The sequence below is a fragment of the Hemicordylus capensis genome, chromosome 13, assembly GCF_027244095.1.
Source record: "Hemicordylus capensis ecotype Gifberg chromosome 13, rHemCap1.1.pri, whole genome shotgun sequence".
Classification (NCBI taxonomy): Eukaryota; Metazoa; Chordata; class Lepidosauria; order Squamata; family Cordylidae; genus Hemicordylus; species Hemicordylus capensis.
In genome coordinates this window covers 3,220,868-3,246,001 of record NC_069669.1, presented here as the reverse complement: position 1 = coordinate 3,246,001, position 25,134 = coordinate 3,220,868, and the positions used below count along the sequence as shown (strand labels likewise).

At 48.9% G+C, this 25,134-nt stretch overlaps 3 protein-coding genes across 5 annotated transcripts in view; 2 read left to right on the top strand and 1 right to left on the bottom strand.

Annotated features, from left to right (window-relative positions):
- Positions 1–10,761, top strand: part of SHMT1 (serine hydroxymethyltransferase 1) — a 22,325-nt gene extending 11,564 nt beyond the window's left edge. For both annotated transcript variants that reach the window (XM_053276246.1, XM_053276247.1), the window contains exons 4-13: positions 56–201; positions 1,214–1,329; positions 2,680–2,840; positions 3,417–3,498; positions 4,532–4,744; positions 5,907–6,023; positions 6,447–6,569; positions 7,545–7,661; positions 8,666–8,776; positions 9,106–10,761. In XM_053276246.1, coding sequence (XP_053132221.1) covers positions 56–201; positions 1,214–1,329; positions 2,680–2,840; positions 3,417–3,498; positions 4,532–4,744; positions 5,907–6,023; positions 6,447–6,569; positions 7,545–7,661; positions 8,666–8,776; positions 9,106–9,278 — 1,359 coding nt within the window. In that variant the 3' untranslated portion in view covers positions 9,279–10,761. The remainder of the gene's footprint in view (positions 1–55; positions 202–1,213; positions 1,330–2,679; positions 2,841–3,416; positions 3,499–4,531; positions 4,745–5,906; positions 6,024–6,446; positions 6,570–7,544; positions 7,662–8,665; positions 8,777–9,105) is intronic.
- SMCR8 (SMCR8-C9orf72 complex subunit) lies at positions 10,603–21,257 on the bottom strand. The gene is made up of 2 exons (XM_053276245.1): positions 17,817–21,257; positions 10,603–16,192 (listed from the first exon to the last, which is right to left on the bottom strand). Exons 1-2 carry the CDS (start codon positions 20,159–20,161, stop codon positions 15,739–15,741), a joined length of 2,799 nt encoding a protein of 932 aa, XP_053132220.1. The 5' UTR covers positions 20,162–21,257; the 3' UTR covers positions 10,603–15,738.
- TOP3A (DNA topoisomerase III alpha) overlaps positions 21,032–25,134 on the top strand; it is a 20,059-nt gene continuing 15,956 nt past the window's right edge. Inside the window, exons 1-3 of one of the 2 annotated variants that reach the window (XM_053276244.1) lie at positions 21,032–22,798; positions 23,762–23,821; positions 24,743–24,816. In XM_053276244.1, the coding sequence (XP_053132219.1) occupies positions 22,610–22,798; positions 23,762–23,821; positions 24,743–24,816 (323 nt within the window). In that variant the 5' untranslated portion in view covers positions 21,032–22,609. The remainder of the gene's footprint in view (positions 22,799–23,761; positions 23,822–24,742; positions 24,817–25,134) is intronic. The other variant, XM_053276243.1, reaches the window with a different exon arrangement.

Genomic DNA, 25,134 nt, shown 5'->3' with positions numbered 1-25,134 from the left:
CCCTGCATGGGGAGGATATAACAAGGAGCTTCCAATGTGTTCCCCTCTTGCAAAGGTCCACGAGATCATCAAGAAGGAGAAGCGAAGGCAGCGGGTGGGCTTGGAGCTGATCGCCTCTGAGAACTTTGCCAGCCGAGCCGTTCTGGAGGCCCTGGGCTCATGCATGAACAACAAGTATTCGGAGGGATACCCAGGACAAAGGTGGGAGTTCAAGACACAACTGATCGCCTTTGCTTCTTCAAAGCATACATGTCTGCCTTCTGTTGCAGAGCTGAGGGATGCTCTCCCGCAGGTTGGGAAGGGGGAGGTATTTTGCAGTTTTGGTACCTGAGATCCGCTAACTGGAGATGCCGGGGTCTGAACCCGAGACCTTTGTTTGCCATGCCAGCGTGGTGTAGTGGTTAGAGTGCTGGACTAGGACCGGGGAGACCCGAGTTCGAATTCCCATTCAGCCGTGAGACATTCCAACAATTAAAATTTAAAACATTAAAACACCATTAAAACAGAATTAAAACATTGTCTAATTAAAAGCCTGGGTGAACAAATGCATCTTGACTGCCTTTTAAAAAGTTGTAAGAGATGGGGAGGCTCTTATTTCAGCAGGAAGTGTGTTCCAAAGCCTCGGGGCAGCAACGGAGAAGGCCTGTCAGACGAGCCGGTGGCAACTGCAGACGGACCTCTCCTGATGATCTCAAGGGGCGGTGTGGTTCATAGCAAAGAAGACATTCTCTTAAATACCCAGGGCCTAAGCTGTTTAGGGCTTTATAGGTTATAACCAAAACCTTGTACTTTGCCCGGAAACTTACTGGCAGACAGTGTAGATCTTTTAAGATAGGAGTGATATGGTCCCTCCGAGATGACCCAGAGACCAACCTGGCTGCCGCATTCTGGACTAACTGCAGTTTCCAGACTACGTACAAAGGCAACCCCAGCGTAGAGTGCATTGCAGTAGTCAAGTCTGGAGGTGACCAGCAGATGTACCACTGTTCTGAGGTCATTTATCTCAAGAAATGGATGCAGCTGGTGTATCAGCCGAAGCTGATAAAAGGCACCTCTGGCCACTGCTTCAACCTGGGACACTTGCAAACCTAAAGTGGTATAGTCCAGCACAGAATTACTGCACTGGCTTCTCCAGTGAGGATAAAGATCGTGCATCACTTTTGTGATTGTTAGAATGGAGGCTTTTAGAATCAGAATCCCTCCCTCTCATTAGATACTATGGCGGGACAGAGTTTGTGGATGAGTTGGAGAGACTGTGTCAGAAGAGAGCCCTGGAGGCCTACGGGCTGGATCCACAGAAGTGGGGAGTCAACGTCCAACCCTACTCAGGTATTCCAGGTCCTGGCTTTAAACTGGGTGAGGAGGGCTGTGGCTAGGGAGGAGAGCTGGTCTGGTGGTAGCAAGCGTGAATTGTCCCCTTTGCTATGCAGGGTCTGCCCTGGTTTGCATTTGAATGGGAGACTACATGGGTGAGCACTGCAAGATATTCCCCTCAAGGGATGGAGCCACTTTGGGAAGAGCAGAAAGTTCCAAGTTCCCTCAGGCATTCCTCAGCTGGCATTAATGTAGGTTAGCAAAATTAGCATGATTGTGTGAACCCACACCATGACGGGATTCTCAACTTCATCTTGGGCCATAAACCATCTTGGCGTGGGTTCTCACAATCATGCTAATTTGGGGGCTATCTCCACTTATATGGAAAGCTTATATGGTCATTATGCCTACCTGCAACATCAAATTTGGCCAGGTGGCTCATTAAACTGCATGTGTAGTGATTCTGTACAAAGGTGAAAGATCTGGGAGGAGAGCTGGTCTTGTGGCAGCAAGTGTGAATTGTCCCCTTTGCTAAGCAGGGTCCACCCTGTTTTGCCTTTGAATGAGAGACTAAATGTGAGCACTGTAAGATATTCCCCTTAGGGGATAGGGCCAATCTGGGAGGAGCATCTGAGACTCCAAATTTTATTTATTTGTTGTTTCTCTGTGTAAACCGCCCTGAGCCATTTTTGGAAGGGCAGTATAGAAATTGAATTAATAATAAAAAATAAATAATCTCCAGGATAGGGCTGAGAGTGATTCCTGCCTGCAACCCTGGAGAAGCCGTTGCCAGTGTGTGTAGACAATATTGGGCTAGATGGACCAAGGGTCTGACTCTGTATACAGCAACTTCCTCAGTTCCTAGTCTTGGGTCATCAGGGTTCCCAACTGTGAGTCCCCAGATGTTGGCCTGCAACTCCCAAGGGTCTTCAGCCATCGCAGCTGGGAATAATGGGAGTAATTGTCCAACAACATCTGTGGACCCAAGGTTGGGAATCTCTGATCTTTCGGAACCTGGATCACTTATACAGGATCAAATCCTCGTTTCATTTCCTGGTGGTAAGCTGCAGCTAAACCACCATTGCTGGGTTCAGAGGAGATACAGAGCTAACCAGGGTTAGCTAAGCCGGGTGGTTGTGTCGTAGGACTGTGGCAAGGAAAAGTAGTGAGGAGGAAGTGCCCTGGATTAGTAGCACTCCTTGCTGTGTCTGAACTGGCCCAGTTTGTTGACTCAGAACACTAGGATTGACTTTGCTTCCAGTATACCAGCCACTAAAAGGGGATCGGGAGTAGCACAGACCAGGTAAACTGGAGTGTAAGTTTCTCACTGCCATGCATGTACCGGGAAATGTCTTTCTGCTTCAGGGTCCCCTGCCAACTTTGCAGTCTACACTGGTCTGGTGGAGCCCCATGGGAGGATCATGGGTTTGGATTTACCTGACGGGGGTCACTTGACCCACGGCTTCATGACGGACAAGAAGAAGATCTCAGCCACTTCCATCTTCTTTGAGTCCATGCCCTACAAGGTGAGCATCTTCCACACCAGGGGGAGACGGGTTTGAGTTCTAGGCGCAGGCACTGATCTGCCAATAAAACAATACTCTTGATCCAAGCAATAGCATATATTGATTTATTATTGACTTTTTAATTAGATTATATTTGAATCCCACTGTTCCTCCAAGGGGTTCAGGGCAGTATATAGGGTTGCCCTTTGATTCCAGCCTCAGAGGTAGGATGCAGGGGAATAACAGCAGGAGAGGGGGCATGCCCTCAACTCCTGCCTGTAGGCTCCCTGAGGCAATACTGAGCTAGATGAACCGATGGTCTGACTCAGTATATGGTAGCTTCCTATGTTCCTAAATGGGGTCTCCCAGTGAATCCTTGCTTTGCAGCTTTCCAGCCAAGAGGCTTCATTGGAGCTGGGTGTGTTTTCTGCAGCCCTTTCTTGGCACGACTTCCTAGCAGCTGATTCTATAATGAAAGATGCAAGTCCAAGATCATGGGACCCCCGAAGCCCTTTTATAGAGGAAGTTGAAGAAAGTTGCTGCTGTGACTGAGAGAAGCTTTTTGTTCACTTTCCTGCTTGGTCTCCTCTTCACTAGGTCAACCCTGAAACGGGTTACATTGACTATGACAGGCTGGAGGAAAATGCTCGCTTATTCCACCCAAAGCTCATCATTTCAGGTAATGAACTGGGAAGAAAGAAACTCTCTTTGTGAAGAGGCTGTGAAGCTGGACAAGTTGGTCTTCCACATTCACGCTTTTTATTGACTAATGCAAAATAAAGGAAGAAAGTTATAGAAACATATGTGAATATAAAAGCACATAGAAAGGAGGCCTTCAATCTAGTCCTTTAAAAAAAGGAAAAATGATGTCTTCAAATAGAATAGGTGTCACTTTTCTTGCATGAAAGCAGGGCTTCACAGCCATATGATGTTGGACTTCATCTCCCATCAACCCCAGCCACAGTGGTTGAAGGCCATTGGAGCTGGGGATCGTGGGAGTTATAGTCCAGCAACTGGGGCCCCAAGGTTGGGAATCCCTACATTAAAGAACAGAGAACAATACAAGTGGCTATTTCTGATCTCAAAAAGTTTTCATCCCTATGTTGTTTAACAAGGTCATTGGAGGTGGCTTTGCTCCATGTGCCGACATTAAGAAAGAGGCTCAACTGTCGTGCACATGGGACAGAGCCTTCTCTGTTGTTGCCCCCGGGCCCTGAAATGCTCTCCCGCTGGGTATCCGTTCTCTGGCGTCTATGGCTGTTTTTAAATAACGTCTGGAAACTTTTTTATTTGTTCAGGCTTTTATCCCTTAGGGGTTGCAGTCTCTCCTTTGCAGCTGCTCTGCTTCTGTTTTTATGGCTGTTGCATTTCGCTGTTTTTATGGTGTTAGTTGATTTTAATTGTTTAATGTGATTTTATGGAATGGGTAAGGAAAGAATTGAAAGATCTTGGTACTATTATTTAATCTTTCTGTATTATAGTCACTAGGGACAAGACTTGTGTCGGCTTGGTGTTCCATACCATAAATTCTTTGCTTAATAATACTTTTGGCACGATCACGATCATGACCATAAATGCATTGGAGACGGACCATAAAACAGAAGCTTCTCTTCTGATTGTCGTTTCCATGGGGACAGGCAAAGATCCTTGTCACATGAATTGCTTGCCCTGCGACCCTTTTTAAACTTGGCCGGCTCTCTCTGCTGTCCTAGGGGTCAGCTGCTACTCCCGGAATCTGGATTATGCCCGCATGAGGAAGATCGCAGATGAGAACAGTGCGTGCCTGATGGCTGACATGGCCCACATCAGCGGGTTGGTGGCAGCTGGTGTGGTGCCGTCGCCCTTCGAGCACTGCGACGTGGTCTCGACCACAACCCACAAAACCTTACGCGGCTGCCGAGCTGGCATGATCTTCTACCGGAAAGGTGAGAGCTCCGGCCGGAAGGACGATGCCAGTTCTCTCCAGAGTGGGGTGTTCTTAGTTGCCTCTGAACTCCGTGTTCTTATTTATTACATTTTTATACTGCCAAAAACAAATATCTCCTGGCAGTTTACAGAACACATTAAAACACACACACAGAGATTTCAACAAAACAATTTAAGCCTGTGAAAATAATATTTTTAAAAATACAACAACAGTAAAACCCACCTACAGCTGACCAAAGCCTTGGTTAAACACGTGTGGATTGGGATCTTTTAAAGGCTCAAATACTTTTCACCAGTGTTTGAAGCTGCCTTATACTAAGGTGGATCCTTCATCTGTCTAGCCCGGAAGGGTAGTGTACTCAGTGGTTCTCCAGGGTCTCAAATGGAAGGAAGTGTATACAATTATGCATAGAGTAGAGAGAGTGGAGCCACCGAATGGCACAGTGAGAAATGACTTGCACTTTCGGTCTGAGGAGCGGACGGGGTAGCAGGGAGGTAAGCTAGTTTTTAAGCAAGCGCTGGTGGGGGAAATGCGGCAGTGGCGGGGGGCGGGGAGTTCACCCTTCCCCGCCCTTAAAGTTATCCCTCCCCGCCTTTGAACTGGCCCTCGCCAGTTCTGTGCACATCCCTACAGGAAAGGTCCTTCCCCAGCCTTACTTGGAGATGCTACCAGGCATTGAACCTGGGACCTGTGGCATGCAGAGCAGGAGCTTTGCTACTGAGCTATGGATGCTCTGAATTAACGCCTGAAGCTGCCGTCAGTCGAGCCAGACTATTGGTCCCTCTAGCTCAGTATTGCCTGCTCTGACTGGCAGCAGCTCTCCGATACTGCAGGCAGGAGTCTTTCCCAGCCCTACCTGGAGATGCTGCCAGGGAGTGAACCTAGGGAATTCTGCATGCAGAGCATATTCTCTGCTACTGAGCAATGGTCTCTCTCCCTATTTGCCTTCTTACGACCAGACATGTCTTGGGTTTGGGGGTTAAGCACACAACTCCAAGCTTCGGCAAGTTTGCAACCAGGGTGAATTTATTTATTCATTCATTTATTTTTTGCATTTTTATACCGCCTTTCGTTAAAATATAACCCCAAGGCGGTTATAAATATAACCCCAAGGTGAAGGATGAGCAATGATGAGCAGAACTACCACCTTCTCTGTCCAGGTGCTCGCAGTGTGGATCCCAAAACAGGGAAGGAGATCCTCTACAACCTCGAGAGCCTTATCAATCAAGCTGTATTTCCAGGCCTGCAGGGAGGGCCTCACAACCATGCCATTGCAGGTAACTAAGCGGTCTCTAAAACACAGAATTCAGACTGGAATCCTGGAGGGCCAAAGAAGGTCAAGAACCCCTCTGGGCAGTGTTCCCCATCAGAGGGATTCCCAGATGTTGTCGACTACAATTCCCATCATCCACAGCTCAGTGGCCTTTGGCTGAGGACGATGGGTGTTGTAGTCAACATCTGGGAAACCCCGTGAAAGGGAACGCTGCCTCTGGGCATGTCTAGGTGTGCCCCACACACCTGTGAGTTGTCAAACAAATCCCCCTTCAATCATGATTTTGGGCACAGCCTTTTTCCTGTCTTGGACCAACGATCCTTGTAGAATCTCTGGCAGTCGGTATGCATTGTGTGCTCTTTCGCGGAGCAGTGTCACTGTTCTCTGAAGAGCTGCTATTCACCCTCCTCTTGCTCTCTTTGGCCAGGGGTTGCTGTTGCTCTGAAGCAAGCCATGACCCCGGAATTCAAGGCTTACCAGAAGCAAGTGGTAGCCAACTGCAAAGCCCTGGCAAAAACCCTCATCGGTTTGGGATACCATGTTGTGACTGGTAAGAAGCAGGTACCTGTCTACGTACCTCTCCAAAGCCTTTTCTGCATCTCGATTGCCGCTAGGGACATACACTGACGGATTCTGCCTTCCATCTTTGTGCCTGTTTGTTGTATTTACTAATTACATTTTAATACCACCCTCTTGACTTGCCTCTAGACCAGGGCTGTACAACCTCAGCCCTCTGGCTGTTGTCGGATCCCAATTCCCATCATCCTCAGCCACAGTGGCCAGTAGTCAGGGATTATGGGAGTTGTAGTCCAACATCTGCAGGAGGGCCCAAGGTGTGCAGCCCTGTTGCCAACTGTGCTGCTATTTGTTTTTTTAATCTGTGCAGCCCACTTTCCCCCTCCAGTGCGGAAGGGTTTGAGGTGTTGGGAATTCTCTCTGGTAGGAGAAACCCTTATTCTTTACAGCAGAGTGCACAGAGGCACGACACAGCGGAATTTGGTTAGGCATGCGTGTATGCTGAGAGTGGAATAACTTGGAGCCAGTTCATAGTTTCAAATCAATATAAGGAGTATTTATTATAGAACTCCATTCTAGATAGTAAAGTGAAGAGATAGGATCTCTAATCTATCTATCTAGCTGGATGCAGATGGATTCTGCATCTCTGCACACATGGTGCAGGGGAGCGGAGCTTGCATGTTGCAAGGTAGAAGGAAGGGAAGAGGAAGTGACAAGGCAGGAAGGAAGTGTCCCTGAGAGTAGCAATCTACATTCCAAAGGGATAGTGTCAGAGTGGTAGAGAAGGGATGACCAGTGTCTTGACCCTCTAGCCCTCTGACTCACGGGTCTGACCTCCGCTGTCATTGAGACAAGAGACAGCGCTTCCAACATGAGGCAGCTGACTACCCGTCACGCGAATCATCGTAAACGTTATGTCCAAAGCCAGTTACTAGAAGCAGGTGCCTGAGGAGTCCACCACTCCTGGATTTGTTCAGGAGTGACTGTACGGTTGGGGGCTTTCTTTCAGGCGGCTCCGACAACCACTTGATCCTGGTGGACTTGCGCAACCAAGGCACCGACGGGGGGCGTGCTGAACGGGTCCTTGAGCTCTGCTCGATTGCGTGCAACAAGAACACCTGCCCAGGTGAGGGGGCGGGGTCTGCGGTGGTCTTTGGGAGGGTGAAACATGCCCATCGCACTGGGGTGCTCCAGCTGCCTGGCCCCAGAAGGTATGATGGGGATTCACAGGGCATGGCGCTGGGCGCTGCCTATTCCCAGAGTTGCCATCCCCCCCGGAATTCTGGGTTTCACCTGGATTTCAAGCATCTCACCCAGATTGCTTAACCCACCCAGATTCGCCCAGATTTCAGCTTTCATCTTTTTTAAAAAAGCTAAGCTCTATACCTTGTAGAAGCGGAGTTATGGAGCAAAACGTGCCGTCACTATTCTGCTCAAAAATGATTTTCCAGCCAATTTACATAATATGCAAATTAGGCACCTGGATTTGGAAAGCCAGAATATGGCAACCCTCCCTGTTCCTCTCTTTGTAATGGAGACATTTATTTATTATTTATACAGGAGGACCTCAGTATTTGCAGGGGTTCTGTTCTGAGCTAGTATCGTGGATGGCGAAACCACAAATACTAAGGCATTGGGGCGATGGAAATCGGGGGTTATGTTCCCAGTGCCTGGGGGGGAAACCCCAAATGCCAAAAAAAAAAAAGGATTCAACAGCCCCTACCTAATGGGTGATGCATTGCCTTTGGAGTCAGTCCTTTGGCAGTTCTGTCTTAAGATTACCCACTCTGCTTGGCAACAACTCTCCAGGATTTGGGGCAGAGAACGGTTTTTTCCGGGATCTGTGAATATTCGTGCTCAGGTCTCTTTATTCTGCACTGACCCTCTTTGCTACTTTAAGAGGAAGCAAAATTTGGTTGACACTAGGGGAGATGGGTCATGTCTGTTTCTTTAAGGACCTCATAATTCAAGCACTGAGACCCTTGAAATCAGAGACGGAGCCTGGGTCTCCACTTCACGATAAATATAGAATGACCCCCACCATTGACTGCCATGCAATTATCCATGCAACCTATATTCACTCTTCCATTTCCTGTGCTTTAATTCCAAAAAAATTTCCTTTCTGTCCAGGGGACAAGAGTGCTTTGCGTCCCAGTGGGCTGAGGCTGGGCACCCCAGCGCTGACCTCTCGGGGATTCTTGGAAGGGGATTTCCAAAAGGTCGCTCACTTCATTCACAAAGGTAGGTTGTGCCTTTGTGGTGTGGCTGTTGAAGAGGGACTCCTAAGCTTGGTGCCCAGGTGGTGTTGGACTACAACTCCCATCATCCCCAGCCACAGTGGCCTAATGACCCACTTAAAGCACTGAGCTCAGTCTGCCAGGCTTGCCGAGGAAACGGCTCCAGTGGTGCAGAAGACAAAATGCTGGCACTGGACTATCGAGAGCCCTTGTTAGAGAGATGGCACCTTTTCATTATTTAACTCTTCCCTGCCTTGAAAAGTTGGCTCTGCTGAGGCTTTGGTATAATAAGTATGCCAACTTAATCTGGGTTGTCTGTATTGCCCCATACAGGTATAGAACTCACCTTGCAGGTTCAGCATGACATGAGCCCCAAAGCAACCCTGAGGGAGTTTAAGGAGAAGCTGGTGTCTGATGAGAAATACCAAGCAGCGCTGAAGTCCCTCAAGGAGGAGGTGGAGGTCTTTGCGGATTCCTTCCCAATCCCCGGTTTACCTGTTCTTTAAAGCGACCTTGCAGCACACCCCGCCCCAGGAGAATGGCATGGAAACCCATCTCTGGGATGGCGGTTCCTTCCCAACTGCTTTGATGCTTCTGTTGTCTTGTCAAGTTGCCCTCATGGATATTGGATTCAGGAGGAATTAAACCCATCCCCATTTTTTTGCTGTTCCTGTACCTACAAGCAGGAGCTGGTTTTAAAAACCTGCTTTTTATCAATCTCTTTCCCTTTTTTACAAGCTGCAGGGACTGAAGAAGGAAACTGACACATCCCAAGAATATTAGAACCCACCCTTGGTGGGGTAGTTAAAGAGCACTTAAAGGACATCTCAAAATATACCGTTGGCAGTGTTGCAAAGATCCTCATGGAGACAGGCCATACGAACACTGTGTGTTGAAACTCCAGGCCAGGGTGCAGTGAGATTTGAGCATAAAAAGCTAGGGAGGCAGCTGTGGAGAACACTGTGCAAATAATAAAATGAGACTTCAGCTCCCCTTAGACTGACTGGAAAAATGCACACTAAAGTCGTCCTTAGGGCTGGGCTGCACTTCTGTCTGCAGGTTTTGATTTTTCATATGGAAACTGGCCCTCTGCAGAAAGTAGAACTTTCTAAGGAGAAGCAGGAGGCAATCGACACGGAACATTGATCGTTCTGATGCTGCTTTGTTGGGGCAGCCAAAGAGCTTTCAGATCAGCGTTCCCTCTCATTTTTCATGTGTGCACAGAATGAGTTTTGTTCTGGGTGGCAGTATCGAGGCAGTGTGTGTACATATGTGTATTTAGAATGGGGCCTTCTGGATTCAACCTGGGCAGGATCGAAAACTAACTGAGTGGACATCAAAAAGCTTGTGAGCATGTGCACACCTTAGAGGGAACAGTGTTTCAGATGTGGAGAAGGTGGACAGAAAGCTTTCCTCGCTCTTTTTACACAATGCATCTTTAACCTACATAACTCACTGCCATACAGATCAGGTGACGGTCACTAGCTTAGATGGCTGAGGATTAGACAGGGAGGGGCTGTGGAAAGGGAAGAAACACTCTTAAAAGGGGAATAACTTTAGTTTCAATAGCAACTGTTGTTCCCCATAGTCCTTCTCTGTGGGATAGGGACTAACGTGATTTGCTTACAGTCGTACCACATTAGTGAATTTCATCCAACCATCTCTGAAGCCATGCTTATAAGTGCAGATCCACCATAGCAAGACAAAATTCTGTCTCTTAATCCAAAGTACAGTGGGGCGAGTCTCCCGCCCTGCAGTAAAGTCTGCAGTTCGCCTCCTTCTCCAGTTATTACACATGCACACTTTTCATCAGACATATGAGCCCAGAAGTATAGTCAGGACACTTTTTACTAAGCACAATAAAGTTAAGAATTTAACCACAATATATGCCAATGGTTATATAAGCTTTAAAAAATACAACCAATATTTTTTTTCCTTTTTGTATTTCAAAAAATATTTGAGCCCAAATAAATAATTTTTTTAAATGTACATTTTTCATTGTAGTCATTGGGTATGTTATTTTAAGATCTTGTGCAGTACGCACCTTAACAGCACAAACACATGGAAGGCATGCTGCATGGATTTTGTCTGTGAAGACAATCCCATTTAATATTCCCCCGCCCCCCCAACTACTGCCTACACAAAAGTGTTGTGTACACACAGGTACGGACAAGAAACTTAACATGCAGCAATGAGAGACGTCGTGGAAGGGTGAGAATTTGGGAATGGGGGAAAGAGACAGAGGCTTCTAGACAGCTGCCAGCCCACCCAAGTCCAGAGAGAGGGAGGGAGAAAAGGAGGGGCTGAGAAGGCTGTGGCCTAGGAGAGCAAGAAGCAACTAGCAGGGCCGTGGGCTTATGCATTCCTAGATATGACTGCAGGTGTGTCAGCTCCTGGAGTACCATGGTTTGTCCGGGAAAGCAACCTCCCATTCAAAAATCTCCAAGTGCAAATTATGCTAGAGTCCCTGCATTTCCAGTTGTAGCATGTTGATCTGCACCCAATGGTTCATTCTTGGGACAACCTATATGAACATTTACCAGATTAATGAGGCAGAACGGTGCAGGTCACTTCATGATGCAAGAGCTAGATTAAGCTTCTCTCTTAACTATGCCTGCTGCCTTTGGCACACTACAAACCATGATTAGAGATTGGGAACTCCTTATAGGCACATCCTGCTGCCGCCTCTTCTATCCCATGCAAATTGCCCCATGTTGTAGCATGAAGTCCACATTAAACTTCATACTAGTCATGGTTGGCTTGTAACCAGGGTTTGAAGCTGGTCTGCAAAGTCTGGCTAGGAGGTAACCATGGTTAATGTTAACCTTGGTGCAGGTGTAATTCTTCACCATGGTTAACACTGATGAGGGAAGGGAGCTTGTGAACCTGTAGGATGTTATGGAACTGCTAACCCTGATTTAGATCGACAGCACTTATGTCTATACCGGACTCATGGCTGAATTGTGGGGCCCTGAAAGCACAAGATGAACTTGCTTTATTCCACATATCAATGCAGTGTCCAAAAACAAGATGCCAGAGGGCACGAGGGAGTTTTGCCTAATCTCACAGTCCTTGAAGGACATTTGGTGGGTTCAGTTTTTCAGTTTTAAGTGTGTGCAAAAGAGCACCATTGTATTAAAATCCAGAATACAAAGCTAGGAAGCCAGACCACTGTGTCAAATGCAGCCTAGGTGGGATGGTCAGGGAGTCAAGAGGAGGAAGAAAGGAACACCCACCGTGGTGGTTTTCAGAGGATGGGTTGTTTCTATACTTACAAGGCTCAGCAATGTATTGGGCTAAGGACACCTCCTTGCTAACAGGATGGCACCCATCACCTGTCCTTGCACCTAGACCCAGGCATCCTTGAAGGCAAGAGTCCTCAAGCTTGGGTCCACAGAAAGCCTGAAAAATGGCTGAAAGCCACTGACTGGGGAAGATAGGAGTTCTAGTTCAACATGTGGGGACCCAAGCTTGAGAACGCCTGTGCTTGAGAATGCCTGCCTTCAAGGGTCAGTAGTGCATGCGAGCTGCCAGGACTGTTTCCAGAGTCTTGCACTTATGGGTCCCTCAAGGAACCAGTCCTATTCACAAACCACATTGGCACATTTTAGTGATAAATGCAAATGTAATAAACCATTCTGCACCTGCAAAGAATAGATAGAGAAACCCAAGCAAGGAGGTTGAAAATATGGGCTGAAATGCATAGCATGGTCTAGTGTAGGCAAGACCACCTAGGATCCACCCCTGGAGACCTCTTCTTTTGGGGATTCCTCCTAGATTTCTGATAATAGTGCAAGCTTTGAACAGGTATTAGCCAGCTGTGGATACAACATGTGTACAAAAGGCATTGTGCAGGTAAGGCAGAACAAAAATCTGGGAATGGGGTATGGAGACCCCAATACTGGCTGTCTAGATAACCTTACAAGGTTTTCTCTAGAGCAGGGACCTTGGCTCTCCAGCTGTTGTTGTACAACTCCCATCATTCACAGCCATAATAATTTGAGGCTAGGGATAATGGGAGTTGTAGTTCAACAACAGCTGGAGCGTGAAGGCTACCTGTCCCTGCTCTAGATGCTACAGCATCAACAGTAGCTCCACATACAAGTGTCAGTGTCTGGTTTTGGAGAAACAGCTAATGGCTGGCTTTATAAGCACAACCTTCTCCATCCCAAACAAGTAGGCTTGGCTCCATTAGGGAAGCAAAAAAAGAAAGAAAGAAAGCTACTTCTCTACTGCAGGCCCCTCTTCCTCATCCTTAAGAGGCATAAAAATGTGCTGCCTCCCCCAGTCCCTGCTGCTATCAAAGGAGGAAATACTGAGAAATTCAGGTAAGATGACAAAGAGAAAGAGCCCACTGAGTAGAGCAGGCATATTGGAAGCCAGTATAACCAGAACAAGGGGCTTCTTGGAGTGGTACTGGACACTGCAGATGGCACGGGGCTGCCACAGAACCCCAATCTCTGGCACTCCCCTTGATCCCCTCCAGTTTCTAGTGGTATTTGTCAAAAGATGGCATCAAACTCTTCACCCCCAGTGCTGGCTGCCAACCAGATGTCATCCCGATACAGATGAACATACCTAGAAATTATAGAGGGAGAAATGGACGCCAGGGTGTCATTCGGGCAGTAGGTTTGTGCTCTCCGTCATGTCCAGTTTCATAAGCACTGTCTTTCAAATGAGATAAACCAAGGAAGGCTATTCTAAATCCTGGATATGAGCAATCCTGCAAAGTCCTGACGTAACAGAGAGAGAGGGAGAGATGAAATGCCAAGAAGCTATTTGCACCCTGGCTTCTGTATTTTCCAGCAGAAAATACAGGAGACTTTATTTACAAGCTCTCATTAGCAAGCGTGGGGATCATCTGGTTTGGTACCCTTGCTAGTAAAACATGTGGGCTGCTCCCAATCCAGGTGTTTGAATGGAAAAGGCAGGAAGCAATGCAGTGCGGCCTGAAAAGCTGCAAACCGTGCCTGCCTGCTTTGCCAGGGGGGGGGGAGGCCCCGCCCCACATTGTGACTCCACTGTAGGTCTGACAATGTCAGAAGGGCTGAGGTTCCCTCCCACCACTTATTCAAAACCCTGCCATTTGCTCTCACTTGGTAAGCAGTCTTCTTGGGGGTAACCTCAACAAAATACTCTCTTTACTTAAAGAACTCAAAAGTGCAGCATATAAACAAGGAGTCTCCCTTTCAAATGGGATGGGGGTTTCCCCCCTGCTTTTTTCTTTTTCTTTACAGTAGTGCAGCATTTGCATCAAGTTTCCCAGAACTCTTAAAACACTAAGCTTTACACTTGGCCTTGACGCTTCCTCTGGGACATCAGAAACGTTTACATTCAGTTCCAGAACTTTTGTCTCGCAGAGTTACATCAAACAGAGGTTTTAAAATACATATACAGTTCAGTTACTCTTCTAAAATATTTGATTCTGCTTCTGCCACCAGCCTCCCGACACTGAAAACAGAAATAAAACCTTTAAAAAGGGAAATAAAACCAAGGAGGATATTTTCAGTAAGGCATTCCTCTACCCTTTAAAGGTTACTACAACCAGCTGTCCCCTTTGAATAAGCCCCTGTTCTTGGCTGATCTGCAGCCAAAATGCGATGTAGCCTCATTGGAGATCTCCCGCGTTCACAGGCAAAACGAAAGATGAGCACAAATCCTGCGGGCATCACCCAACATTTGACGAGTCCGTAAAGACTAAATTGACAGCTTTCAGCCGGTTTGCAACTTGGGAGGAGTTTTGGAACTGAAAGTCCTCCACACCCAATGGACAGTGAGCTGCATAACTCACAGTGCCGCTATGGTAGAGGTAGTAAAATTGTTGCAAGGCTTAACATTTGAAACAAACAAACACGGAGCAGCGGGGCAGAGTTGGAAGCAGTGTGCGCCAGTGTGGGTCCTGGGGGGCTGGCTGTGATGTGAGTGGCAAACCAAGCCCAGCTGCGACAAAGCAGCACACAAGGGGCAGGGAGAAAGGTGGTCGAATCCAGTACATTCGTTCCCAAGGACACCTGAGTGCTAAGAGGGCGATGCTGCGGCCCTTTGAGACGCTGCCTCTCCCTCACCGGGCACTCTCACTCTCACACCCTTCCCACCCCTACTCTCAACATTCACACCTTTTTGGCTTTCCAACACCCTGCCAAGCCTTCCTTCCCGCTTTGATCTGGAGCGCCAGGAAATGCCTTGTGGAATTCTCTTCCGGTTCCCCGCCCCCACTTCCCAGGGGTGCTCAATTCCAGCAGTCATTGCAATGCCCGCCCACCCTGCAAAATGATCACATCAGCGGATCAATATCTGTCTCCTGTGGTACTTGGGCAGCCGGCCTTTTCCCTGCTTTGTTTTAAAAGGTAATCTCCACTTTCTATGATCACCCAAAATGATCTAGGAAAGGCCAGGTTTGCTACGCAGATGTTTCTGTGGCTTATTTCCATTCAAATAAAAAAAATGAACATGGGCCCTCCCGGTCAGTGTTCCCGCTAACGGGGATTCCCAGATGTTGCTGACTCCACCTCCCAGCATCCCTAGCTGCAATGGCCTCTGGCTGGGGATTATGGGAGTTGTAGTCAACAACTGGGAATTCCCGTTAGAGGGAACCCTGTTCCCTGTGCCACTACGCACCCCTCCCCACACCCCCACAGCACTGTCCACGTACCAAGCCAACTTCCCCTTCCATATACCCGCCAACACACTGCAAAGATGCCGCTCCCCATTCTCCCCCCGCCCCCCGATCCGAGACCGAATGGCTCCTTCCAAAAGCGATTTAGAAGTGGGCAGTCTCCCTTTTCCAAAGAGGTGTGGCCGGTATTTCAGCAGTCTCCTTTTAATGAGTTTGGCTGAGCTACATGCTGTTCTCCGATCCACCCAAAAGACCTCAGTGACAATGGCACTGTGTGGGTCCGTGAAGAGCCACAGGTGAGGACAGACGATCGTTGTGTGAGAGGAAGCGACAGGGCAAGCTGGAGGCGGCTAAATTTTGTACAAAGAGCTGGGCGTGTAATCAAACCTGAGGACTGGGCTGACCCCCCGGATGGGATCCTGAACGTATTGGAGTTTCAGCAGCTCGGCCAGATACTGCACCACTCTGCTATCCTCGTTTGCCAGGCCCAGCTGGGTTTTCAGGAAGTTCAGCCGCCGAGATGCCACGGACTCCTCTGTCTCTCCCTCTTTGATGGGAAGGTGCAGGTGGTGACAGAAGGTGTACAGGAAGGCCTTGGAGCACAGCTGGGTCAGGACAGTCTGGACGTGCATAGAGTAGGTGCTTCCCCGCTTGATCTGGGTGCGGTGGTCAGCCAGCCGGGGAACCAGGGTCCCTCTGTAATGAGGGCAGCGGAGCGTCTTGCTGTCAGCATCCAGGATACTGATGTACCGGCTGTATCGGCTGAGAGAGTGCATCACGCTGACCCCGGCTGGAGAAGAGGCTCTGGAAAAGAAAGGGGAGATGCATGCAAAGGTGTGGCAGCAATGAGCACCAGGACAGAGATGCAAACTGGATGCCAAGAGCCAGTGGGGTGGCAAGAGTGGAAGCTCCACGCTAGGGAGTTCCTGGTTTGAGTCTCACCCCCACCCCCTGAAATAGCATCTAGATCAGGGCTGCTCAACTTCAGCCCTCCTGCAGATGTTGGCCTGCAACTCCCAAAATCTCTGGCTATTGGCGGCTATAGCTGAAGATTATGGGAGTTGTAGTCCAAAAACAGCGGGGGGTGGGGGCTCTAGGTTGAGCAGGCCTGATCTAGATAAAAACTTGCTCCACCTCCAAAGGCATTCACCTGCTATACTGGAAGAGAGAAATCGGCATGTCAATCACAGTGACCTCTGCTAGCGGGCCCTTAACTCTAACCTTTAGGTGGGTGGAGGGCTCTAAGAAGCACAGCTCCACAGCAGCGCAAATGGAAAGTGAAACGGCACACAAGTTTACCTCTTGGGTCAAGGGGAAATCAGCCAAGGATTCTCTCTGTGCTAGAGTGGTGGGGACCAAAGTTAGATAGATGCGGCTTTGTATGGATCAGAGGTTAGGAACATAGGAAGCTGTCTTATGCCAAGCCAGAACACTGGTCCATCTAGCTCAGGATCGTGTACACTGACTGGCAGCAGCTCTCCGAGATTTCAGGAAAGAGTCTTTTCCAGCCCCACCTGGAGGTGCTGTCAGGGACAGGGATCAGTGTTTTCTCTAATTTTTTCCATCTGTGTGCAGAATGAATTTTGTTCTGAGTGGCAGTATCAAGACAGTATCTGCGCACGTGTGTTCAGAATGGGGCCTTCTTGAGTCAACCTGAGCGGGATCTAAAATTAACTGAGCGGACATTAAAAAAAACTTGTGAGTGTGCACACCTTAGAGGAAACACTGATAGGGATGTGCACAGAACTGGGCGGGAGAAATTCGAAGGGGGGGGGATAACTTTAAGGGCGGGAGAGGGTGCACTTACCCCCCACCCCCGCCAGAGCTCCATTAGTAAAGGCTCCGTCGAGGCGGCAGCACACCCTCCCTGCGGCCTCCTTCCCTCTTTGGCTGGAAGTACCAGGAAGAATGTGTGCGCGCCCGTGCCTGGCATGTGCACACACACCAGGTACTTCCAGCAGTGGGAAAGCGGAGGGAGGGGGAAGTGCACCCTCCCTCACCCTTAAAGTTATCCCCCCACCCACCTTCGAACCACCCGATGTTCAGACCTGTTTGGAGGCCCGTAAAAGTGCACATCCCTACTCAGGGATTGGAGCTGGGACCTTCTGCATGCAAAGCAGAAGCTCGGCCACTGGGTCACGGCCCCATCCCCTAAAGATGGGCAGGCAGCCCTCAGCAGGCAGCCCTCACATGCAGTCACCCATCTAAAATCAATACCTTTATTTGCTGGCTACCCCATGACAATTATTCTTTGGGTGGCTCGCTTTCCCAGGAGTCTTTCCCAGCCCTACCTGGAGATGCGGCCAGGGAGTGAACCTGGGACCTTCTGCATACAGAACAGATGCTCCACCACTGAGCTGTGGCCCTATTCCCAAACAAAATGGACTATTAGCAGAAGGTGGAGATCTGGGGTGGGTTAGTTTTTTACCTTTGCAATCCAATCAGTTTCCACTTCTGAAAGTCCGTGATGTGCAAAGGAGACGTGGCCCAGTGCTTCACAGGTTTGGCATATGCTCCACAGTTTGGAACAAATATGGAGAGGGCTGTGATGAGCTTCTCCACGATGGCCTTGTCTTCCCCCAGCACTATCAATGTCCTCCCACTCAGCAGAGAATAGATGGTCGGGTGAGCAAAGGGATACTGCCTGATGAACCGCAAGGCGTTCTGCCCTGCCTTCTTCTTGTGCTTTTCCCCAAACTGACCCACCAGAGGAGCAGGAGAAGAAGTCCGGTCTGAGCTTGTGGAAGCTGTGCTGCTCATGTAGCTTGTGGAGTCTGAACATTTATCCAGGATCATCTTACTGGTGTCCCTGCTGCTTGTGAGATAATGTGGATCAAGCTCATAGGTGAGGAGGCCGCCCAAGACCCCATCATGGGAAGAATAGTCTGTAAAACTATGAAACTCCTGATCCACCTGCCGGTATGGCTGGGGTGGGATACGGACCACTCCATCATCATCACAATGTCTGGGGATCACGTTAGGCTCTAGGAAGTTTGGACTCTCTTTTCCAGTGCAACAGGCAGAGTCCACAGGGAGAAGATTTTCAGTTTCAGGATTGCCTTCCATCTCTTCAGTGTTGCCCAGATTTAAACCATGGCTAAAGTGAAGACTTTCATCATCTTCATCTGCATAAGGTTCTTCGTTAATGGCACTTGGGTAGCTTGCTTTAAAGTCATCAGGAATCAGCGCTTCCGAGGGACACGTGCTGAGGACCTCGATGCTGTCCTCACTGATAGTCCGCTTGCTGACTGCTTTGTTCCTCACCACTTGTGGGCTACAGTGGGCTGGTGGCAAATTTGCCTGGCTCTCAGGTGGAGGCAGGGCAGCTGCGGACTTCTCCGTTCCCAAAACTTCAATGCTTTCACCGCTACTGACACTTCCTTTAAGCTCTGCATCAAGATATTCAAGATTGTCTTGATAGTTGAAAGTAATCGGTTCAGAAAATTCTGTCTCTCGAGTGTCTTCAATCTCCTGATCCATCTTAATAGGCACAGACTCAACACTGGATTTGTAAGATCCCAAGTTGACCAACATTTTAGGAACAGGACTGACTTCCAAACACTTGGCATGGGGGGTGTCTAGATTAAGTCCCTGGTAGCCATTGAACTGCTTGTTCAGCGGTTTTTCATCAAGAAGGAATATATCTTCAAAAAGGAAGTTGGTAATAGTTTGTTGCTTTAAAAGGGCTCTACTGATCTGGTTAATCAAGAGGTAGCAAACATCACCTCTGAACATTTTCTCAATTTGATGCAATTGGTCTAGAGTCTGAGTGAAAAAATATTCATTGCACAATTCCTGAAGAGTTTTGAGTTTCTTGTCAAAGCATTTGGCAGACTTTGCCTTGATCAGCTTCGGGATATAAGAGGGCTGTTGAGGATAAAGGTGCATTTCACTGGGCTCATCAGATTTCGAGGTAGTACATCCTTGTTCTGAGTTATTGTCTTGTTCTATTGCACACTCTGGCTCATAATGATGAAAATCAGAATCTTTCAGCTTACTGTAAGGATATGATCTGATCTGTTTTAAAAGATCTTGATGCTCTATAATAGATTTTTCAACACTGGCCAGTTCATTTGCTTTCTCAATAGCTTGAGTGGTGTAGAAGCCTTTCTCGTTGTTTTTCTTCTGGATCTCAGTCTCATTGTGCAAAACAGTTCTGGTGTAATCAAGATCTTTCAATTTTTTTTCCAGTTCACTTGCAAAGGCTTTCCGATTGCCAGTCTTTAAGCATTCTGAAGCCTTAGAAAATTCCGTGGAGAGCTCTTGAAACATCTGCATGATTTTGTGTTCATCAGCAGAAATATAGGCCATGCAGAAAGGCCTGACAAAACCTCTTGCTTCGAGATCGTAGAGTGTCAGGTGGTGCACATAAGCAAAAGCTCCTTCCTTGGAATCGCCCAGGACAACTTTAGAATCCTCCACAAAGTTCAACTTTGGGTAAGGGCATCCAGGGGGGTGCCCCACAAAGGAGGCTTGATAATCCACTGACATGATGCGGAGAGAAAAATAGTTGAGATCAAAGGTGCCGGAAACTTTGGCATCATCTGGGATAGTGAGCAATGGCTGGGGGCCCACTTGCTCCGAGAACTCCGAGATAAGGATGAAGTCCCGTGTGAACTTGGCTCCCGAGAGCTTGGACCAGGGGTTGGCCCCATGGCTGGCGAAAGGGAAGAGTGGCACAGAGTATTCCTCGGGCAAGGCTGGCTCGTTGTAGGTCTCCTCTTCATACTCCTCCTCTTTGGTAAACGCCACCACATCTGGGGCGCTGATCATATTTCCAGTTGGGGGCAGTGAAGGGGCATGGAGAACACGGACCAATAATGTTCAGCTAGAATCCATTGGTGGTGGTGGTGGTGGTGGTGGTGGTGGTGAACAACCACCACTTGACCTACCTGTTGGGGGGAATCACTTGACCCTCACCTGACAGGCCCTATTGCATTCCCCTTTGACCTCTGCCTGTGTGTGTGTGTAGGGGGGGCTCACCTCTCACCCGAGGATCCTACTATACCTCCCCAAGGACTCTCTGTGGGGGTCACTCACCCCTTCTATGCCCCCCTGACCGCTCTCTGTGGGCTCCTCGCCCTAGGACCTTCCCACCCTCTCCCTTGACCTCTTCGCCTAGGGGCCACTTGCCCCTCACCAAGTAACACTCCTCCCTGGGTGGGAACTTCCTCTTCACACCTGAGGGAGACGGGGTCAGTCCTTCCCCTCAAGTGGGGCAGCGGAGACAAGCCCCTTCATTTGCGCGGGGGCGGAAGGGGAGATCAGAGTCTAGCCCCAGCCCCTCTTCCCAGTCCGGAATGCCCTTGAGCAGCTGGCTGCCCCCAGGACGCAGGCTCCTCTCCAGAGCCCTCCTTGGGGAGCTGCAGCCTGCCCGCCCGCCCGGGGAATGGACGGCTGCCTCTTCCCGTCCCCAGAGAGGCTGAGCCCTTCCCGAGCCTGCCGTTCCCTACTCCTCAAACCAGGTGTGCGCTAGGACCAGCCCGAGTCCCTTCGCCGTCTGTCCCCTTCCTTCGCCCCGCGCCTCCAACAGGAACCGTCACTTCCCCCTCACGGCCGCCGCCTGGCAGCCATCTTGGAGTCACATGACCCGCTCCGAGGCTGTGACCTCCTGACCCCGGAAACCACGACTGGTTGGGGGGGGGTTGTTTTTAAAAGCCGGTGTGCTCCTTTTTCCTCACACACAGCTTCGCCATGTCGTCCTTTGTGCCACAAAGCACGAATACGAAAAACACATTTCTAAAAATAGGAGACGGTTACACGCGTGGCAGCCGCGGAGCATTCTGGGGGCTGTAGTTTTGGTCCCCTCCCCTACACCACAATTGGGCCGCTGTCGCCGCCGCCGCCGCCTACTTGGGCTTTCCTCCCTTCCCCGGCAAAGCCGTAAAGCAAAGAAGAATAGGTAAACAACGGCTCTAGCCAATCTCTTCCTCGCCTCTCGCGTTACGGCAGTGACTGCCGCGCGGAATACGGCAGTGGGCGGGAAGGCGCCTTTTTGCGAAGGAGGTAGAGCCTAGAGGAACCTGAGAAGGGAGGCTGAGCTCAGTTGTGGGGGGGAAGGGGGGGACCGAAGCCTGTGGGGAAAAGGAAGCCCCCCAGGTTGTAGAACGAAGCTCTCCCCCGCCGCCAGCCCGTGGGGAGAAGAAGCCCTTGAACCAAAGGGAAAAAGGGGACCCTGAGTGAGGACCAAGGGAGGAGAAATCAGGCCGGCGGCAGGCAGGCAAGAGGTTAAGTGTTGGGGTTTCTGGTCTGGATGAGGCACAGATCGGGAGTCCCAAGGGGGGGGGGAAGATAAAAGGGTGGAAAGCAGGTAGAGAAAAGTGACAACTGAGGGTAGGCAAGAAAAACACGGTAGGTGGGGGTGGAGTTTGAGGGAGAAAGCTGGACTTGGGAAGGGGATGAAAAGGTAGGAGGGCTAGGTAGGAGGGGAAGGCTAAAGGCGCCTTGGGGTTCAGGCCGAGCTGTCAGTGGATGAATGGGAAGCCTATGTAGAGAGGTTGATGGATTTGGGAGCAAGGTAGAAGGCAGGCTGTTCACTCTGGAATTACCAGGTAGCAGCTGGCCCCTTGGGCTATGTGTGGCTGAGACTTGATGGGCTTGAAGTCGGAGGTGGATCTGGAGGCTGTAGAGGAGTTGGGGGGAATCAAAGGTGTAGCTAGATAGACAGAGCAAGGCACAACACAGAATTCATTTGTGTTGGACACTAAGGATGGTTTTAGTTGGAAGCGTAACAATGCAGTGACCGAAAGCAGTCAGCAAGTAACTAGGTGGTGATAGATCTCTGCTCGTTGTGGACCACTGATAGGAGAAAGGAGATACTGAAGATTGGAGCCTTTGGAATACGTTTGGAAGCTCCTGGAGTTGCGTCTTTAAAGACTGGACTTGAAAGAGGAATTGTGCCTGTGCAGTCAATTGACAATCTGCCTGACATAAAGGGAGGCCCTGGTTGCCTTGATCACCTGTGGTTACAGAAGATCTCATCCTGTGCACTTTCCCAGCAAATGGAAATGTGTGGAAAGTGGAATGCCTGGAGTTTTGCACCCTTGTGTGAATTGCTGCTGCTTCTTCCCAGTACTGCCGTTTTATCTTGACTAGCTCTTGCTGTTATTTCGGTTGTTTTCACGAAGACTGTAATAAGCAGAGGGATAGGAATATAAAGCAGCACTGTGAAGGAGACTCTGCCATGTCTTGTCAGGCTGGAAATTGGGCCCTGTTATTGGGATGATCTTACAGGCCAACCTGTTCACTCACCGAGGGGTCAAATTGTTTTCCTGGCTCTGGAGTCTCCGCTTCTCTCAGGCTGCTGAGGGCATGATGCTCCGAAACATTCAGAAGGTTCTCTGTGTGGCCGAGAAAAATGATGCTGCCAGGGGGATTGCAGACATCCTTTCTAACAGCAGGATGAGGCGGGTAAGAGAACACAATAAGAACTCTAATTTATGTATTTGATTATAACCCACCCTGTCCTGAAGGCTTGGGGGAGGACAGTAACACTGGAATAAAAATGCATCATCAAATGTCCAGTTACATCTTTAAGCTCAGCTAAAATCCAACTGTCCCAAGAAACTTATCTTCTCTGAATTATCTTAATTCTCTCCCCTCCCCACCAACCCTAGATCAGAAGGTCGTATGGTGCTGCTGAAAGATGGGAAACATTCACTACAGGGCAGGCGGATCTGTTCATATTTGAACAGCTGGCCGCAGGAAGTCACTTCCTTCCTGTATGGGAAGCACTTGACATAGGAAGCTGCCTTCTGAGTCATACCCTTTGTCCTTCTAGCTCAGTATTGACTACACAGACTGGCAGCGGCTTCTCCCAGGTGGCAGGCAGGAGTCTCTCCCAGCCCTATCTGGAGGTGCCAGGGAGGGAACCTATGTGTTATGCGTTATGTGAGCATGCAGGTGCTCTTCCCAGAGTGGCCCCATCCCCTATATGGGGAATATCTTAAGTGCTCACAGATAGTATCCCATTCATATGAAAACCAGGGCAGGGCCCTGCTTAGCGAAAGGAACAATTCATGCTTGCTACCACTCTGATGCAGCTTGTGCACAGATTGACATCTCTGGTGATTGCTGGCATATATTTCATTGCGTATCTCTACACTGGAAAGTGATTGCCTGTCAGGTTTCTCAGCACATGGCCACACAGCAAAACGCATGCTTGTATGAAATTAGTCGTGTCTGTTCTTAAAAGCTGGAGACATGAACAAATATACACATGATTGGGGCCTATACTGCTACATTAGAAGCATGATCTAACCTTCCTCTTAAATATCAGTCATGTGTTGACAGGGCAAGTATTGCTTTAGCTGTCTATCTTGACTTGTTGAGAATGAACAGCTTTATCCTGGACTTGTTCCCTTTTCATTCTAGAGAGAAGGGATTTCCAAGTTCAACAAGATCTATGAATTCCAGTATCACATGTTTGGTCAGGTATGTGTCAGACTGTTCTTTGCAGTTGTTTATCTCTCCCTTATCAGATGAGGACAGGAACGAGAGGCTGTGCTGGGCAGTGTGCAGATGTTAAAGCCAAATCCTCATGCCATAACCGCTACTAGCCTTCCCTGTGTAGAAGCAGCATACTTTTAGTTGCCAAATGCTGTAGACGAACAGGGGGGCTGTTGCCTTTTTGCCTTGCTTGTGAAATTCCCAGAGGCACTTGGAAATGGAAGATTGACTTGATTGGCCTAATCCAGCAAAGTATTTCTTATGTTTTTAAACCCTGATTATGGGAAGCACTTCCCAGGCTCTTGCTATCTGGTCAAAGAGGCCCCTGCTAAAATAGTGGTTCTCTTCTGTTTAGCAGGAGGAAAGCAACTGGCCCTATTCATCCCCAGCACAGCATCCTTCCAGAGGCTGTTCCGTGTGTGTGTGTTTAAACTGAGCCTTTTGGGGCACAGGGATTGATTGATTTTCCCCCTATGTGAACCACTTTGAGACCTTTTCCGTAGAAAAGTAGTATATAAATAATAGTAACAATAACAAACATATGCTCTAATATAAGAACATAAGAACAGCCCTGCTGGATCAAGCCCAAGGCCTATCTAGTCCAGCATCCCGTTTCGCACAGTGGCCCAGATGCCACTGGTCCCTCTCGCTTCTGTGCAGACACTGTTCATGTCTTTACTTAATAATGAACAATGGAGACATTTTTATTACCTTTATGTGGAATTGAATCGTCTCTGGAGCCAGAAAATTTCTCTGGTTCTTGTTTAGGGAGCCAGATTCTTTGATGCGTCCAAGAACGAGGGGAAGAAGCAGGCCTTTATCTTAGAAGCTGCGTATGGGCAGAGGGCTTTAAGTGCTCCTTTGGTTTTTGACTGGGGCGACCCTGTCTCACTCTGTCTTTTGCAGAATGTAGCTGTGGTGATGACTTCTGTTTCGGGGCACTTGCTGACTCATGACTTCAAGATGCCGTTTCGAAAATGGTTTGTATTGGCAAATCTCTGGCATTTCAGCAGATCATGCACATGGGATTTTGAATGTCTGTCTAAGGGCAACAGCTATAAGAAACCAGCACCTGGGTTGTGGCAGAAGTGTTCATAACCTAGAGCAGGGTTTCTTAACCTTGGGCCCCCAGATGTTGTTGGACTACAACTCCCATCACCCCCAGACATGGCCATTGTGGCTGATGGGAGTTGTAGTCCAACAACATCTGGGGGCCCAAGGTTAAGAAACCCTAACCTAGAGAGCACTTTGTTGCTCACTTCCTGCTTTTATCAGGTGCCTCTTTACCTCAAATCTTG

What these genes read in the sequence shown, in the direction of transcription:
- SMCR8 (XM_053276245.1), bottom strand. Translation starts at nt 20,161, where the DNA reads ATGATCAGCGCCCCAGATGTGGTGGCGTTTACCAAAGAGGAGGAGTAT. An exon ending in AAACTGATTGGATTGCAAAG is followed by an intron (nt 16,193 to 17,816) that starts GTAAAAAACTAA and finishes TTTCTTTTCCAG; the next exon opens with AGCCTCTTCTCCAGCCGGGG.